This window comes from Chaetura pelagica, unplaced genomic scaffold (assembly GCF_000747805.2).
Source record: "Chaetura pelagica isolate M959 unplaced genomic scaffold, ChaPel_1.0 scaffold364, whole genome shotgun sequence".
In the NCBI taxonomy this organism is placed as follows: domain Eukaryota; kingdom Metazoa; phylum Chordata; class Aves; order Apodiformes; family Apodidae; genus Chaetura; species Chaetura pelagica.
The window spans coordinates 3,492,007-3,507,191 of record NW_009953089.1 but is presented as its reverse complement, the minus strand read 5'-3'; the positions used below and the strand labels follow the sequence as shown (position 1 = coordinate 3,507,191).

The following is a 15,185-nucleotide window of genomic DNA, read 5'->3' as shown; positions in this document are numbered from 1 at the left end:
AATCCACACGAAAAATCCAACAACCACCAGAGGAATGCAGCTCTCTCCACACTGAAAGAGACTGCCCCTGTTTGAGTCAGCCAGATGAAGCTACTTCATCCCAAGGGTAGCTCATTAGATACTGGAAGACAAGAGAACAGTACAGCAAGTAGATGCTAATCAAATCTGATCCCTCATTAGGGCATACCCACTCACTTCTGCAAGAAAAAACACCTGATATATGCTCTTAAATCAAAGCTATGGCTTCAGATACTTTTCTTCAACAGAAATGTCTACTTTAGTAGCCCGGCCCCTTTCCCAGTCACTTTTTCCTCCTCCATTCCATCTTCTGGCCACATCAACAACAAAACCAGCTGTATCAGCATTTAATAGTGGACAGCAAAGACTGAAATATCTAGGCTGGGACTGGGGTCTGTTCAACCCTGTTTCAGCATCACTGAAACCTAATGTGAACTCAGAGGTTAAGGTTAAATACTCTTAATGACATGAACATTAGCATTATATCCAGGATTATCCACGTAAACAGGAAGAATAAAGCCATGCAGGAGCACTCATGGATCTCAGTGTTCCTGGGACATAGTTCTGCAGTCCCTGCTAAGTACAAATGTTTCCTGGGTTTGTCATTTTAGCTCCGTTAAGTATCTATAATCCAAGAATAAGGAGTGTTCACAGAAACAATCCAGATACTCTGGGATCTTCAGAAAGCATCTTCTGACTAGTAATTAGAAAGAGAAATGACAGCTAAGGTCAGCTAAAAGTGGCAGCCTTAATGCAGGCTCAGAGCACCCTTCAGGAGAGCACAGCCAGAGTCCTCTTGTTCCAAATCTTACTCAAGACTGGGAGCACAAAAACCAGTGGAGGGTGAACAGTTTACATGAGTGACAAGCAAGGAAAGAGGATTTCCATAACACCACTGAGTATTTGATACTATAACTTGTATGCAAGTCTTATAAAATCAACCAATACCCACTTTATCAACTTGGGTGCTATATTAAAGAATCTTATTATCTAATTCAAATGAGATGTGTTCCTCCACTGAGGAGATCACTGAGATTTAGGAATGTAAAATGATAAACTGCCTGCAAAAATGTGCTAATAAACACAAGCTCCAGAATTCAACTTCCATTATGTCTCTCTACCTAGTAATTATAAAATAAAACTAAATAAGCTAAAATAAAAATAAAAGAAAGGCTAGAATAAGACTGTGGGAAACCAAATACTGATTTGTAATAAAATTCACTTGAATAACAATTAATTCACCTCACCCTATATTAAATACAGAACTGGTATTACTTCTCCAGGATTTAATATGCACAGTATAATTGCATGTGACAAAGTGTTCTTTTGAGAACAAGACATGAAGTGGAGGCTCTGCAATCTCACATGGCACTAGGCTGCAATAAAACTAAATCAGGACATTCTGAGTGGATATTATTTCTATACAAGAGCAGACATTACTTATGCCTTAAGTTCCACATCATTTCCAATGGGGTTTAGTGCTTACACTATACCCCACATGCATAAAAAGAGAGTGAACATTAAAAAAAACCCTAACTTGAAATTTAGCATGGTCCAGAATGCTGAGCTATTGAAACATAACATTCAGACTCTAGAGTAAACAAAAATGTGTAACTTCTATGGGTAAAAAGAACAGACCTGTTGGCATTTCTATCATCATTCAGAACACCCAGTCCCAAGGAATATTTGCAGCTAATTTTAAAGAAAAGGTCAATGTTCCAGGATGGACATCACGCTTTTAAATAATTTTTAAAAAACAAATCTTAAAAAGCAAAAATCTGCACACACAGGAATACAGACACTGGGAGGCTGGACAGAAAATTAAATATTAGAGGCAAGGAGTGGGAGTAAAGTAGCCTTTACACAACCTTTTCCAGCTGCAGAACCAAGTTTTGAAATAATTCAGCACAAAACTGAGCCTTTTCTTTGTCTATAAAAACCTGTTACACCAAACAAGGGTCTTAAATTTAAGTTTGAAGACTGACAGTTTATACCTTAAAATTCTGAATAAAAAAAATTAACTATTCTAAGAGACAGAAGAACTTGCTTTGCCAGTAATTTACAAACAGAACATAAAAAAAGAACTCAAATGCCAAAGCTTTCTCAGATACTTCGATCACAATTGCCAGGATGAACTCCCTGCTCTCCCCCATCTTTCCCTGCCTATCAGCAAGATTTCCAACAAAGATGAAATAAAATATACTTTATGGTGCACACTGAAGCAATAGTGCAGTTTAAGACAATCAAATACTTTTCTGGCATACATTTTCCTATTTCAGGTCTTACACATCTAAAACCAAAACTAACACTTCTTCAAACCAAGGGAGATAAAACCAAAGGCTTGGGATGCTGCTGCCATCAGTGTTCACCTTCCATGGACATTGATTAGCATTTTCTATTTCCAGCAGGAGGAAGGACTTAGGTGTCTAATGGAATTAACTCACACAGAAATAAAAAAATACATTCAGGAACAGGTTAAAACTTGGTGTTTTGTCACTCAGAAAACAGCAGTCATCAAAACTGTGTAGTATTCACTTGTGCAGTTAGCTTTATGCTACCAATTGCAGGGTACCTTACAAGTGAAAAAACCCCTGATTTCTAGCATTCCCATTAAACACTTCCATCATTCCACCAGATTCACATTTTCACAGCCTATTACATTCATATTTGTAGCACTACAAATACGTATTTTTACTGTTCTACTATGCTGGACCTGTTCTTATGCCTTCAGCAATTCATTTCAAGGAACTGAGCATTAGAATTTCAAAAACAGTCTGAAAGGACCGAGTGAAAACAAACAAACAAATCTCTTCTTTGCCATTTTCTCATTGTATTTGTCATTTCCATTGTATCTACCATCACTACAAATTCTTCCAGGAAAGATAACATTTATTCTAATATAACACCCAAGAAAAATGGCTTGCAGTTTGCAAGCAGAAGCAAAGAAAACATGCATGAACAGAAGTGCATGTTGCATCTGTCCTCTAATATACAGGATATATTCAGATACTCTTAAGATATATTAATAGAACTGAGGCAGTAGAAGGTCTAACAGACTAGTTTGTCAAAATAATCAAAACAGAGTGAACAGACAGGCTTTTCTGTCAGCTGCAAACCTTTGTTTTCTTACTCACCTCCTCAAAATCCTCGCTGACCCACAGGGGGATGGGTGTTCCCCAGTACCGGTTTCTAGAGATGGCCCAGTCCCGGGCTTCTTTCAGCCAGTTCCCAAAACGTTTCTCCCTCACAAAGTCTGGAACCCTGTTCCAAAAGTAAGAGAAGTATTCTTTTTATCACTGTATTTAAGTTATAAGGAAGCTAGGAAGAATGGTTATATTTTATTTCATCCACAAAAGGAGCGGGTTTCAGCAGAGTGTATGAATTGGAGCACATTCATGTTACAGCTCTGGTTGCTGCAAGGCCTGTGGACTTGCTGCCCAAGATGCAACACCTTTTCTTCTGCCTCTCCTTGATCTCCAAGAAAGCTACAGGAGGGAAAAATACCATGCTTCTTTTTACCCTAAAATAACTTGGTCAAAACATGTGCAATACGTAGATTAATTAAGAACGAAACCAGGTCCAAAAATCCTCAGGACAGTCCAGCATCTGAGGATTCTGGCTAAAGGTGGGTAACAATCCCACTGCTTTATTTTACATAGATTTTGGGGCTGAATGAAATGACAAAGTTTCAAAAGCCTAGGGTAATAGCATCAAAAGGCACCTTGCATTTACAGTGGGCATCCAAGTATCTGCACGTTATCTTTAGGCTGGAAATTCCAAGTTGAAATACCCTAAAAAAGCAGCCTTTTCACACTATCTCCACTTTTGTTCTCTGATTAAAAAACAAAAGTACCACCCATGCCAAACAGAAAAACAGAACAATACTTACTAAAAACTCATTTTGAGCACTGAAGGGCTCTGAGGGATGTTAAAGACAAATTTTCATCACATGAAAGTGTCTTGGAGCCCAAAGGTAACATCAGGATCTGATGCCCAGCAAGTTTCCTGCATGTGCAAACCTCCCTTATTGATTAGTGACCAATTTTTTTCTCTTACCATGTAAACGAATAATTAGCTATTGACACAATTATAATATAGGAGGTAAGGAAAAGCAATGGGTTTTTAGGTCAACAACACAGCCTCTTCATGCCTAAAGGTGCATTTAAAAAGACCATGAAACTCTCAGGATTAATGACCTGGAGATAGTGTCACAGATTGACAGAAGCTGTGAATGAACAGCCAACAATAATACAAATAACACTAGAATTAAGTTTTTGAGCAAACTATGGCAAGTTTTTCTGAGTTTGTTTTTCCAGTGGAACCAGAAGGGCCCTTCCAAAAGTAAGACATGGATTTAGAAATCCAGAGGTTCTAAAGAAAGAAACAGCCAAACAACAGAAACCATATGGTCTCCTCTATCTTTTCTCCTTGAAGCTCTTGATCCTGCATCAGATATGTTTTTCTGGATCATTTAACCACAGATCAGCTCCAGGAGTAATAAAAACCAAAGAATCCTTCAGAGGACAAATTAAAAGAATGGATTCATATGACATACTAAGTAGGATTTGGCCCAGTAGCAGAATATTTAAGAAGTGTGAGCATCCCTCAGCCATCTCCTGATGAAAATGAAAGCTACTGTCTTTCCAAAGTTTTACCCATGATGATGCCATGTGGAGATCTGAAGACTTCTTGGTAGCAATATTGTCTCACATGGATAAAACCTACCATTAAAAGGCTCACTAAATACCAGCTTGAAGTTCACAGCTTCACTAGTCAGGTCTAGATTTACTTTTGGTTGCAAATTTATCTTTGGTAACATTTTTTAAAGGAAAATGTAAAATAAAATAAAAAATAAAGTCAGTGACTAATGTTTGATGTGACAGCTGTTCCCCAGCTTTGAAATGTAGAAATGTACACAGGCTTTTGCCATTTGTTTTAAAAGTGGGACTTATTATGATTAACCTTTTTGTGGTGACCTTAAGGGACCCTCTCTCCAAACACAAGTGGAAACTGTTCAAAGATCATTAGCATTTGCCTAACATTCCACTAATGTGGAAAACTTCTCTTTACATCACTCCTAAACTAGTTTCCATTTTTCAGAAGTTGTTAGACACTGATTAGCTGAAATTATTAGTCCCATTTAACATAGCTAGAGGCTGAAACAATCCCCCAATGACATTAAAATGCTAAGAGTTTCAACTCTGCCTCCTCAAAACATGCATGAAAAATTAATTTTATCCCCAAAGTGGACATTAACCACAAAAATATATGGGGGGGTAAGCTCCCTCACTCTCTCTCTCTGAGCTATGAAGGCATATCATTTACATCTTCTTGTAAAATTGTCTCACCCTGCTGCCAATTTTTAGTGGAACATAAAACACAAACCACTTAATCATCAAACCACAAGGAACTACATTTGCAACAATGATTTATGGCACTTTAGGGGTATGACACAGAAAGAACACTGACATAGCCATTTAATAAGAGCAGCCTGTATCTCAAACAGATTTAGAGCCCAGTTTGACCAGCCCTATCAGTCAAGCAGCTCTTAAAGACTACAGCCTGTTCCTTTTATCTAGTCTCACTAGTTTTAGCTACAGATATCTGACTAATATTTCTGACTTACCTACACATCATAAGGGAAAAAAAGGAATGAAAAAAAAATCAGCAGCACCTTCTATTTAATTATTGCACTAAGCAGAAAAGACAGTACAGAGTATTTTCAGCAATGTTGTAACATAATGATCAGGTATTAATAACATCAAGTCCAGGTTAGTGTTTCTGCAGGGGTTTTTTTCCATTTCTTTTTGATCCTCTCCTCTTAGAGATTCTCTTAGTACTTCTCTTGCAAAATGTTAATAAAGATACAGCTACACATTGTTAGTTAAGGAACCATTTTTTCTCTTCACACTCCACAAAATAATTATTTCTTAAGTTTGCAGAGAAATTACTTGTTTTACTCAACTAAGGAGAGCAGGGGCAGCCTGAGGAAGGCCACTTTCCTGGGAATTCTGCTCCCTTTGCTCCTGTGCAGTAAGAACCCAAAGAAACTTGGCATCACCCTGAGACTAGACAGTACTGTGTTTAATCTATCAGCCCACAGTCTTTCTCAGAATTCCCAGATAATTTTTCCATCTGTATTCAAAGAATCCCAGAATCTCAGGGGTTGGAAGGGACCTCAAAAGATCACACAGCCCAACCCCCCTGCCAGAGCAGGGGCACCCAGAGCACATCACACAGGAACGTGGCCAGGGGGGTTGGAATGTCTCCAGAGAAGGAGACTCCCCAGCCTCTCTGGGCAGCCTGGCCCAGGGCTCTGTCACTCTCACAGGAAAGAAGTTCTTCCTGAGATTCACATGGAACCTCCTGTGCTCCAGTTTGCTGCCATTGCCCTTGTCCTGTCACTGGACATCACTGAACAAAGCCTGGCTCTGGCCTCCTGACACTCACCCTTTATTTGTAACCACTGATGAGGTCACCCCTCAGTCTCCTCTTCTCCAAGCTCAACAGACCCAGCTCCCTCAGCCTTTCCTCATCAGAGAGATGTTCCACTCCCTTCAGCATCTTTGTGGCTCTGCCCAAATACATTCCAAACACAATTTGCCATTGGTAAGACTGATAAAGCCACAATCCTTGGCTTCAGGAAATTCTGGGCTGTGACAAACCCTGCTTATCTAAACCCAAAAGCTGAGAGAGCCCCTTGGAAGTTCATGGCTGCACAATTTACCAGACACTGACCTTTGTGCATCAAAACTGTTCTCACAGCATGGGTAATTAGAAGGTTTAAGAAGAACAAACAAGACAAAACCAAAGGCAAGGCTACCCACAAATTTTCCTGTTTTACAACACAAAGATACATGATAAAAGCCCCTTCCCATACACCAATATGCAGGCTCATGTCTAACCCGGTATCTGGAACTAACCCCCTTCAGCTTCAAAGCACCCATCTCAGTTTTATGCTGGTGATCACTAAGTTTGCAGTTGGGTGTGACAAGTGAGGTGACCAGTGCTGCAGGTCAGAGCAAACCACTGCTGCTGGCACTGCCCAGATTCAGATCTCAGGAAAGGTCGAGCTCCAGCATCAAACAGTTCCACAAGGTTGCAGCTGAAATCAAAGCAAATTCTCTCCTAACACCATCCTGCTGCAGCTCCTGGAAGTGTGCTGTTAGAAACACTTGATTTCTCAACTGACCTCCAGCTTGTGTTGGCTTTGACCTTCAAGCTCCTCTGCAAAATGACACAGATAGGTTTTCATACTTCTTTCTCCAACATTTAGCAAGGCTAAGGAGACTGCTGCCTCAGCAGGTCGTGAAGCTGTTGATTCATAAGTGTAGAACAGTGTGGGATCACAGCTATTTCTACTTTCTTGGCACCCAGGATAGAGCACTAAATAAACTTCATTTCAGCAGTCAAAAAGTTCAGGGAACTGAACTTTGGAACACAAAGGAATAAATATTGATTTGTCGAATTATAAAATAGAAAGATTTAGAATACAAATACATCAGTTTCAACCTGTTTGAAAGCTCATTTCCATTTTACTCTCCCAACTTTAAAACTCTATAATAACAAGCTGCAGATGATAAAAATTATTTGTTCCAAATTCGTATGTCCCATTTTGAATGTTCCTACTTTTGAGGCATATTTGGGATTTTGCTAAATCCATGCATTGCTAAGCCCTTTGCCTAGTGAACTCCCACATCCTTTCTTGATAGCTCCTCTTTTACACAGTGTCTCAAAAATTCCATCTGACTAGCAAAAAAACCCCACGAAAAGCAAAACTAAACCCCATCCTTTAACCACATTTACTAGCTTATTTCAACAGAAATTGTTTTCTTTGCCTTCCAACTCTACATACTACCCAGCATACAAGCCACACATGTAACATGAGCATGGATTTGAAAATAGGGAATTAGTGACCATCTCCAATCCAAGAGCAGGAACAGGTGCAGTGACAGTTACCACAGCTGCTGATCCAGTGACTTCACATCACCAAATTAATACTCCAGCAACAACATTAACTATAATTAGTAGATTTGCTTTCTGCCTCTTGTCCCCAGAAATGTGCAGGATGTAAACAAATCTGAATTGTTATATCATCCAGAGGGAAAGTAACTAAAAGGACTAAGTCATCTATTCCTTTTCCTTACATATATTTTGATGTGTCTCTCTTGTGCTCAAAACTGTAAATACTGAATTAAACTTACTATTCCATTTCAAAGCTCAGATGTGCTCTGCATGACCCTCTGAGTTGGCTCACCTTGCCCTGGCCACAGGATATAGAACTGTCTCAAAGCATCACTGTCCCTCTTTTCTGTAAACACAAATACACTGCTGAAACAAACAGCTGTCAAATATTGCCACGGCAGAAGCCTCACACATTTTATCATCAATTTGCCATTAAAAGCTGTTAAGATATAACAAAGATATAATAATTCATTCTCACTCTGAATCACTCTTCTCAGCAGCCAATTTTAATGATATTCTTTGAAAAACCACAGCAGCTTAGTGTAGTGGATAAGATTTACTTCATAATTACCAACGAAAGGAAGCTCTTAGCTTATGAATTATTTGAAAAATAGTCCCCTAAGAGTTAGTACATAAAGTAGATAAACAAAAAACTCCCTTGAACAGCGTGAATTAGGAAACCTCATACCAGATCAGCACACAGCATCTGGTATGTTTAGTTCTCAGAAGATGGTCCCAGATCTACCCTTTCATTTGGACAGCTAGTAACTTTTTCAGTGACGCCTGCAATCAGGAATCACTTACATGCCTGGAAAGGAGGAAGTTAACTGAGTTTTAAGAGCCAAACTAATGCTGATTAAGTAGTTATCCTATATATTTTAAGTACATCTGTACAGATTTTAAATTCATAACATAGCAGCTGTTTTTAGGGGTTTTTTTAGGTGTAGAATCTCTTTTTCTTTTTAAACATTAACTAAGCCATAGAAGACAAAGTCTTAAATTCCATTATGTTAATTTACTCTAATAACAAGCCTCCTTCAACATGCCCTCAAATTGATTTTTAATGCTTTTTAATTCAAGGAGATAAAATAAGCAACTATTCGTGCCCTTTTGACACTTTAATTAGCACCAATCTATAACATGGACCTAATTAAGCACTGGGGGAGGTGGGAGAGAGGAAAGGGGGGGAGAGAGGAAAGGTCAGCTGTTTGCAAAGCAGGCAGAATTGCCACTGCAGCAAGACTCCTTCTCCTCCTCCATTCACAAAAGCTGATTAGAAAGGGGCACAACCACACACCCCACATGAGTTGGGGATGCCTCCACCAGTGCATTTTCTGCTTCTGTGCAGCTCACATTTGCCAAATGAATGGTGCTGTCAGTCATTTCAATACAGCAATGTTTTTCTTCACTCTTTTATCCTGGTTCCCATGGCAACCAACACTTTAGCCTGAGCCTGCAATGCTGCTGCAGACTGCATCACAGCCCTGCCGTCAGCAGCCACAGCTGCCTGACAAGTCAAGATTAAGTGAAGCCATAACCTCCCATTTCATGATCAACTCCTAATAAAAGAAAAAAATCCTGACATCTTTTATTTGTATGACCCAGACACCGTGTTAATTGCTATTAAAATTCTTAATCTTACCAGTGACAGCAAAAATCCCTGCATCCTAAAAGCAGTGAATAATTAAGCGTTCACTTTTCTTCTCCTGCATAGTACAACCACACACCCCACACGAGTTGGGGATGCCTCCACCAGTGCATTTTCTGCTTCTGTGCAGCTCACATTTGCCAAATGAATGGTGCTGTCAGTCATTTCAATACAGCAATGTTTTTCTTCACTCTTTTATCCTGGTTCCCATGGCAACCAACACTTTAGCCTGAGCCTGCAATGCTGCTGCAGACTGCATCACAGCCCTGCCGTCAGCAGCCACAGCTGCCTGACAAGTCAAGATTAAGTGAAGCCATAACCTCCCATCTCATGATCAACTCCTAATAAAAGAAAAAAATCCTGACATCTTTTATTTGTATGACCCAGACACCGTGTTAATTGCTATTAAAATTCTTAATCTTACCAGTGACAGCAAAAATCCCTGCATCCTAAAAGCAGTGAATAATTAAGCGTTCACTTTTCTTCTTCCTGCATAGTGCCCTTTGGAGGGTTCTATCATTATAGTTACAAAGTACTTTTAAACAGCATTACCACTTAGGATTCATTTCAATTCCTATGTATACGTTGGCAATCCTATAAAGGTGGCAGACATTCAACATCCTGCATCTTGCAGACAGATTTACCAGCTGCCTAAGCACACGGTACTATAATTGCTTAGTGAACTGACAATTGGAGTCTTTATTTAGCAAGCTACTACTTCAACCAAAGAACAAGCTTTTAATGACCATTCAGTGGGACTGAAAAGATACCTACTCTATTTGTGACATCACTGGCAATCTCTGCTCAAGAGGCTTTGAGAGGAAAGGGCAAAATTAGGATGCAGCACAACACAAGCCATCAAAATCAACTGCAACAAGCCTCAGAATTCACTTCTAATCCTCAACAATGTCTGATAACAGCCAGTAATAAAATCTTCTGACTGACGCTGCTCCAAATTAGACAAACACAAGGTTAACCCTGCAGCAATTTATTTTTTTTTTCACCTCCTACTGCAGGCAATGACACCAGGTTTGCTGTTTCCTCAGGAAACATTGCCATCTACTGACTGCACTTCACCACTGCTACTGGAGAGAAGACATGATTTGTATTCAGGTTCCCTCACTAAGAAAAGTGGAACTGAAGATGCAAAATAAGGAGTGACAATTGCACTGTTATATTAAAGGAAAAAAAACCAAAACCCACAACAAAAAAACCCAAAATCCCCCTCACATATGATGCATTTAAAACTGTTCAGATGAGATTAAATGCATTTATTAACAGTTGCAAACAAGGAAAGAAAGTATCCTATGAGACAACCTGAAAAAAAATATAAAAGGAGAAAATCATGGGACTTGGTAACAGATTTTCCTCAATTATGCTACATTTCTGCTCTGACTTAAAATTCTCTTGCCCTTGGTACAGACTCACGAGTTGTCATCTGCACAAAACCAACGTTTAACAGAACAAACATTAGCTTTCTACTGCAGATGGGCTCTATGTCCCATCCTCTGCACATCCTACCAGCTTTTGGGTTTATGACACAAAACAGGCAATAATTTGTGATCTAAGTTTCCCAAAGGTGGAGGACAGCTTGCTGTTCAGCAAAGTAGGTGGCTGGTCGAAGGTGAGAAAGACCAAGATCAAAAGTTTCTCAAAAGATGAATGTGTTTGATGCATGTGAAAACACTTGGTCTTAGAGGGCCCATACAGGAACAGCAGAAAATGAGGGCAAAAGTCACACTCCGTAAACTAGATAATTCACTTTCAGCAGAAAGGCCTTTTGGATGTGTCCTGTGTGGTATTTTCCATAACAACTCAGAGTTTAAGGCATGAAAGTGGAAAAAAAAGAAAAACACCAGTACTTTCAACTCAGGACCTATACATCAGAGCTCTTTATTACACTCCTTGTATTTTCCAGTGCCAAGAAGACACAAGAACAAAGGCTTGGCTTCTTTGAAGTCCCTTACTGTCTCCCATCACTGCTTTCCTTCCACTAATGCTCATTTTTCCACTATACTCAGTGCTGTAGATCTTATGTAAACAATGGCAGAACTGCACAATAATCTCTAACACTAGAAACCTGTCAGCAAGTAGAGGTAAATCTTTCAGGAGTCACTGAAGTAGAACTCGAAGGGAGGTTTTTAAAAAATAAAGAGTTCAAAGCACTTTTCTACTGACCAGCAAGTATAAAAATACTATATATACTGCCAGAAGTGTGAGCTACAGCACTTTGGAAACAAACTTAAGTACAAACTGCACTCATTTACTCTTTACAATAACTTAGAAATTTGTCATTTATCCCAACTTAGGACTAATTCCTCTCACCAGAGTTAATTCTGTACAATGGGATCTAGGGTAGCATGGTTTAGTTGCTTGTCATTGGTTATGTAGGAAATGCTCTTTCAACAAGTCTTTAAGACAATTGAGGCTGAAACCCAAACCACTTAACCAGGGCCCCAGCTCTGGTGCTGCAGCTTATTCTTCAGATTGACATTAACAGGAAACTGAGGTCTGACAGCCCTGCATGGTACAAGAGCTGAATTTGCCCCTCTCTCTCCAGTACCACAGTAGTAGGTTGTCTGAATATACAGGTTAATTTTTATTTTTTTAAGTCTTCTGCCAGTTGTGTAGTAGAGAGGACACTCAGTAAGGGATCTTGAGTTAAAGACTGAAGCACAGCCTCTTAAATTCTCTTTCAATTCTACATTTTCAGCAACATGTAGCATGATTTATTTCCCACTGCAATCAGAACAAGGTTGGGAAAAAGAAGAGAGGATTTTTTGGTTTCTGATTTTGCAAACATGCTGGCACATAACTTTAATTTTCAAGAATGACTGCAGGAGTAAAGTTCATTTTGATAACTGAAGATACAGTTGCTGGATTTAATACATTTTGAGTAACTATGGCTTTATCAGTAGGCTAATTCATTAAAAACTAATTAGATATGCAATCAGGTTGCAAAGTTTGTCCAACTCTGTTTAATCTATTTAATCAAAAAGGATATCTATATAAAGAGTGCACCTATTCTTAAGGGACAATATACCTATCAGTCATTTATAGGAATAAAAAAAGCAATGCAGTCAAACTCATTTTGCAAAGGTTAATACAGTCTGAAAGCATTTATCCCAAATTTTCTCATTTTCAGGACATGCTGAAGCCCCAGAGAGTCCAAAAATAAATTTTTAAAAAGCTAGGTATTATTCCTCTGACACTTTCAGACATCAAGTCTCTACCAAAGCAAAAAAAGTAGGTTTTGGGAAGGATGGAGTCCCCAACTTTGAAATAAATGAATACTGAAGAAGGCCAGCATTCTCAACATCAACTTAAGAAGTTACACCCCAAACAGAACTATCATCAGGAGAAAACAGGAAGAAAACCTTGAAAGTAATACCCTTTAAAAAAAAATTAAATAAAAACAAACAAAAAAACCCACTAGATTTTTAAAGCCATCTTTATGTAAGAAAAGCCATGGACTGTTCAAACTAGTAATTATGAAAGCACATATTGGAATTCTAGATCAAGATTATTTTATTCATCTTTTTGTGATAATACAGCTCTACTTCTGGCCATCTTCTCTACAGAAAGATTCTGAAAAATCTCTAAGACCATACTGCTTTGAGACAAATCTTGAGGAATCAGTTTTAGAGTCAATTTCAACACTTAGAAAAAGCACCATTGAAACCCAAAGGTGTAGATGAAGTAGGGTTCAAACTGTTTACTAATTCTTACTAATGTCTCCTGGATGAGTGGAGGTTGCCAAGCAGCTTCTTCTTGAAGCTTTGCTTGTGGAAGGGCAAAACTATCCCATCCATTCAAACATTTTCTTAATATGATATTACATTTTTCTTATGTTCGTGTGAGAATTAAGCATGCAGGTCTACTGTCAGTTATCAAAACAGTAAAAGCATCTTGAGAAAGCTAATTAAAGCTAAGAACAAACACTTTCACCCCCTCTCCAGCTCATTTTTCCTCCAAAGAAGGATCACAGTATGTTCTCTTAGGGAAAACAGAAAGCAACGACTTCTAATATATAAAATCTTCTTTACACATCCAGACTGGGCATGTGCTTATTAGCAAGCCAAAGCTGCAGCAATTTTGGATAGTCTGTATCATGGATCACTAACTTTCCCCACATATTTCAATATTTACAGGGCTTGTACCATGTAAGCAGTTATGCAAAAGCTGCTCATGGAGAATTTAATTGCTAACTACCGTCCATGAAAAAACTCTGCACAAGCTATAATTACTCCCTGAAAGTTGAGTCACCTTCTTGAACACCATTTCAGTTGCTGAGCAGAGGCACACAGTGGTGGAACCCCAACTCTCCTACAGTCTTTCTACTGAAAGGCTGTACAACAACTGAAATAGCAGGAGACACCTAATGAGGCTGTAACCTCCATGTTTTTCCCACCTGGTCTCAACTTCCCAGGCACAAGTTATTTATGAGAGGAGGGGAAATAAGAAGTTTGAATGTGGAGAAGACTGGATCTTTTTGTTACTATCACACCATAAACCCAAGATGAAGCAAAAATGGTCACTACTTGACAACAGTTCCCTCTTACTGCTAACAGAGCATTTCAGTGATCTAAAACTTACCCCTTGGTTTCCAACATAAATGCCACATTCCCTACATGTATCTGAAGATACATTTTTAGCCATTAGTACAAAAATTTTATTGAAATCTCTGAAACTGAGTCCACTGACAACTACTACACTGGGTTGGGGTTTTGTGTGGGTGTTTTTGGGGGGAGGGTGTTTTTTTCTCTATTCAAATGCACTTTTGACAAAGCAATCAGCCTTATCTGTAATAACTAGATGAAAAGTAAAAAAACCCCTCATCTGAAGATTGATTTGGAACAGTAAATACTCAAGAGTTTAGCTGCTTAAATATTCTCTAGTAGACCCTTTTGGGAGGCATAACTATACACTGCCATGTTTCCACAGGCTGATTTTCCTTTACAGTTTCTCTCATGCTGAATTTCTTGGGATTCCATACCATGATTTGAGAATACTTTGAATGATCCTGTAATGCATTTCACTGTAAATGATCAGTATGTATTCAACCTTACTCATAGCTAAAATGTATTTTTCATTAGGATTTTACACAAAGATGCCTTCTCGACACAAGAAAGGAATAGAGTGCAAACATGTTCATGTACTGGCCTGATAAACAAACAATTAAGCAGGTTATATCTGTTTATGTCAGAAAGATTATCCCATTGCTCTACCAGTTTGAGGCCTATTTGTGAAACCTAAGATAAAACACTACTAAAAACTGGTTATGAGCCCCTTTTCAGTAACATTGGATCAGGAAAACAGATCGGAAATAGCACACGAACAGCGAAAGAGAGTTTCGTAGAGTTCTGGCACACACACATACACACAGACCCCCACCAACCTCAGACAAAGAAAACAATCCTATGTAGAAGACATTACCAGTAGCATTGGGCATTATTCTCCAGTAGCTTTTCCACCATGTGCTCCACTCTTACAAACCAGCTTGGCACAGCTTTGTATATCAACGGAGTATCTGACCTGTAGAGGGAAGGTGGTG

At 38.9% G+C, this 15,185-nt stretch overlaps 1 protein-coding gene across 2 annotated transcripts in view; it reads right to left on the bottom strand.

Moving 5' to 3' along the window:
• Positions 1 to 15,185, bottom strand: part of IARS (isoleucyl-tRNA synthetase) — a 105,074-nt gene that overhangs the window by 55,624 nt on the left and 34,265 nt on the right. For both annotated transcript variants that reach the window (XM_009997019.1, XM_009997020.1), the window contains exons 12-13: positions 15,068 to 15,166; positions 3,153 to 3,279 (exon numbers count right to left, since the gene is read on the bottom strand). In XM_009997019.1, the coding sequence (XP_009995321.1) occupies positions 3,153 to 3,279; positions 15,068 to 15,166 (226 nt within the window). The remainder of the gene's footprint in view (positions 1 to 3,152; positions 3,280 to 15,067; positions 15,167 to 15,185) is intronic.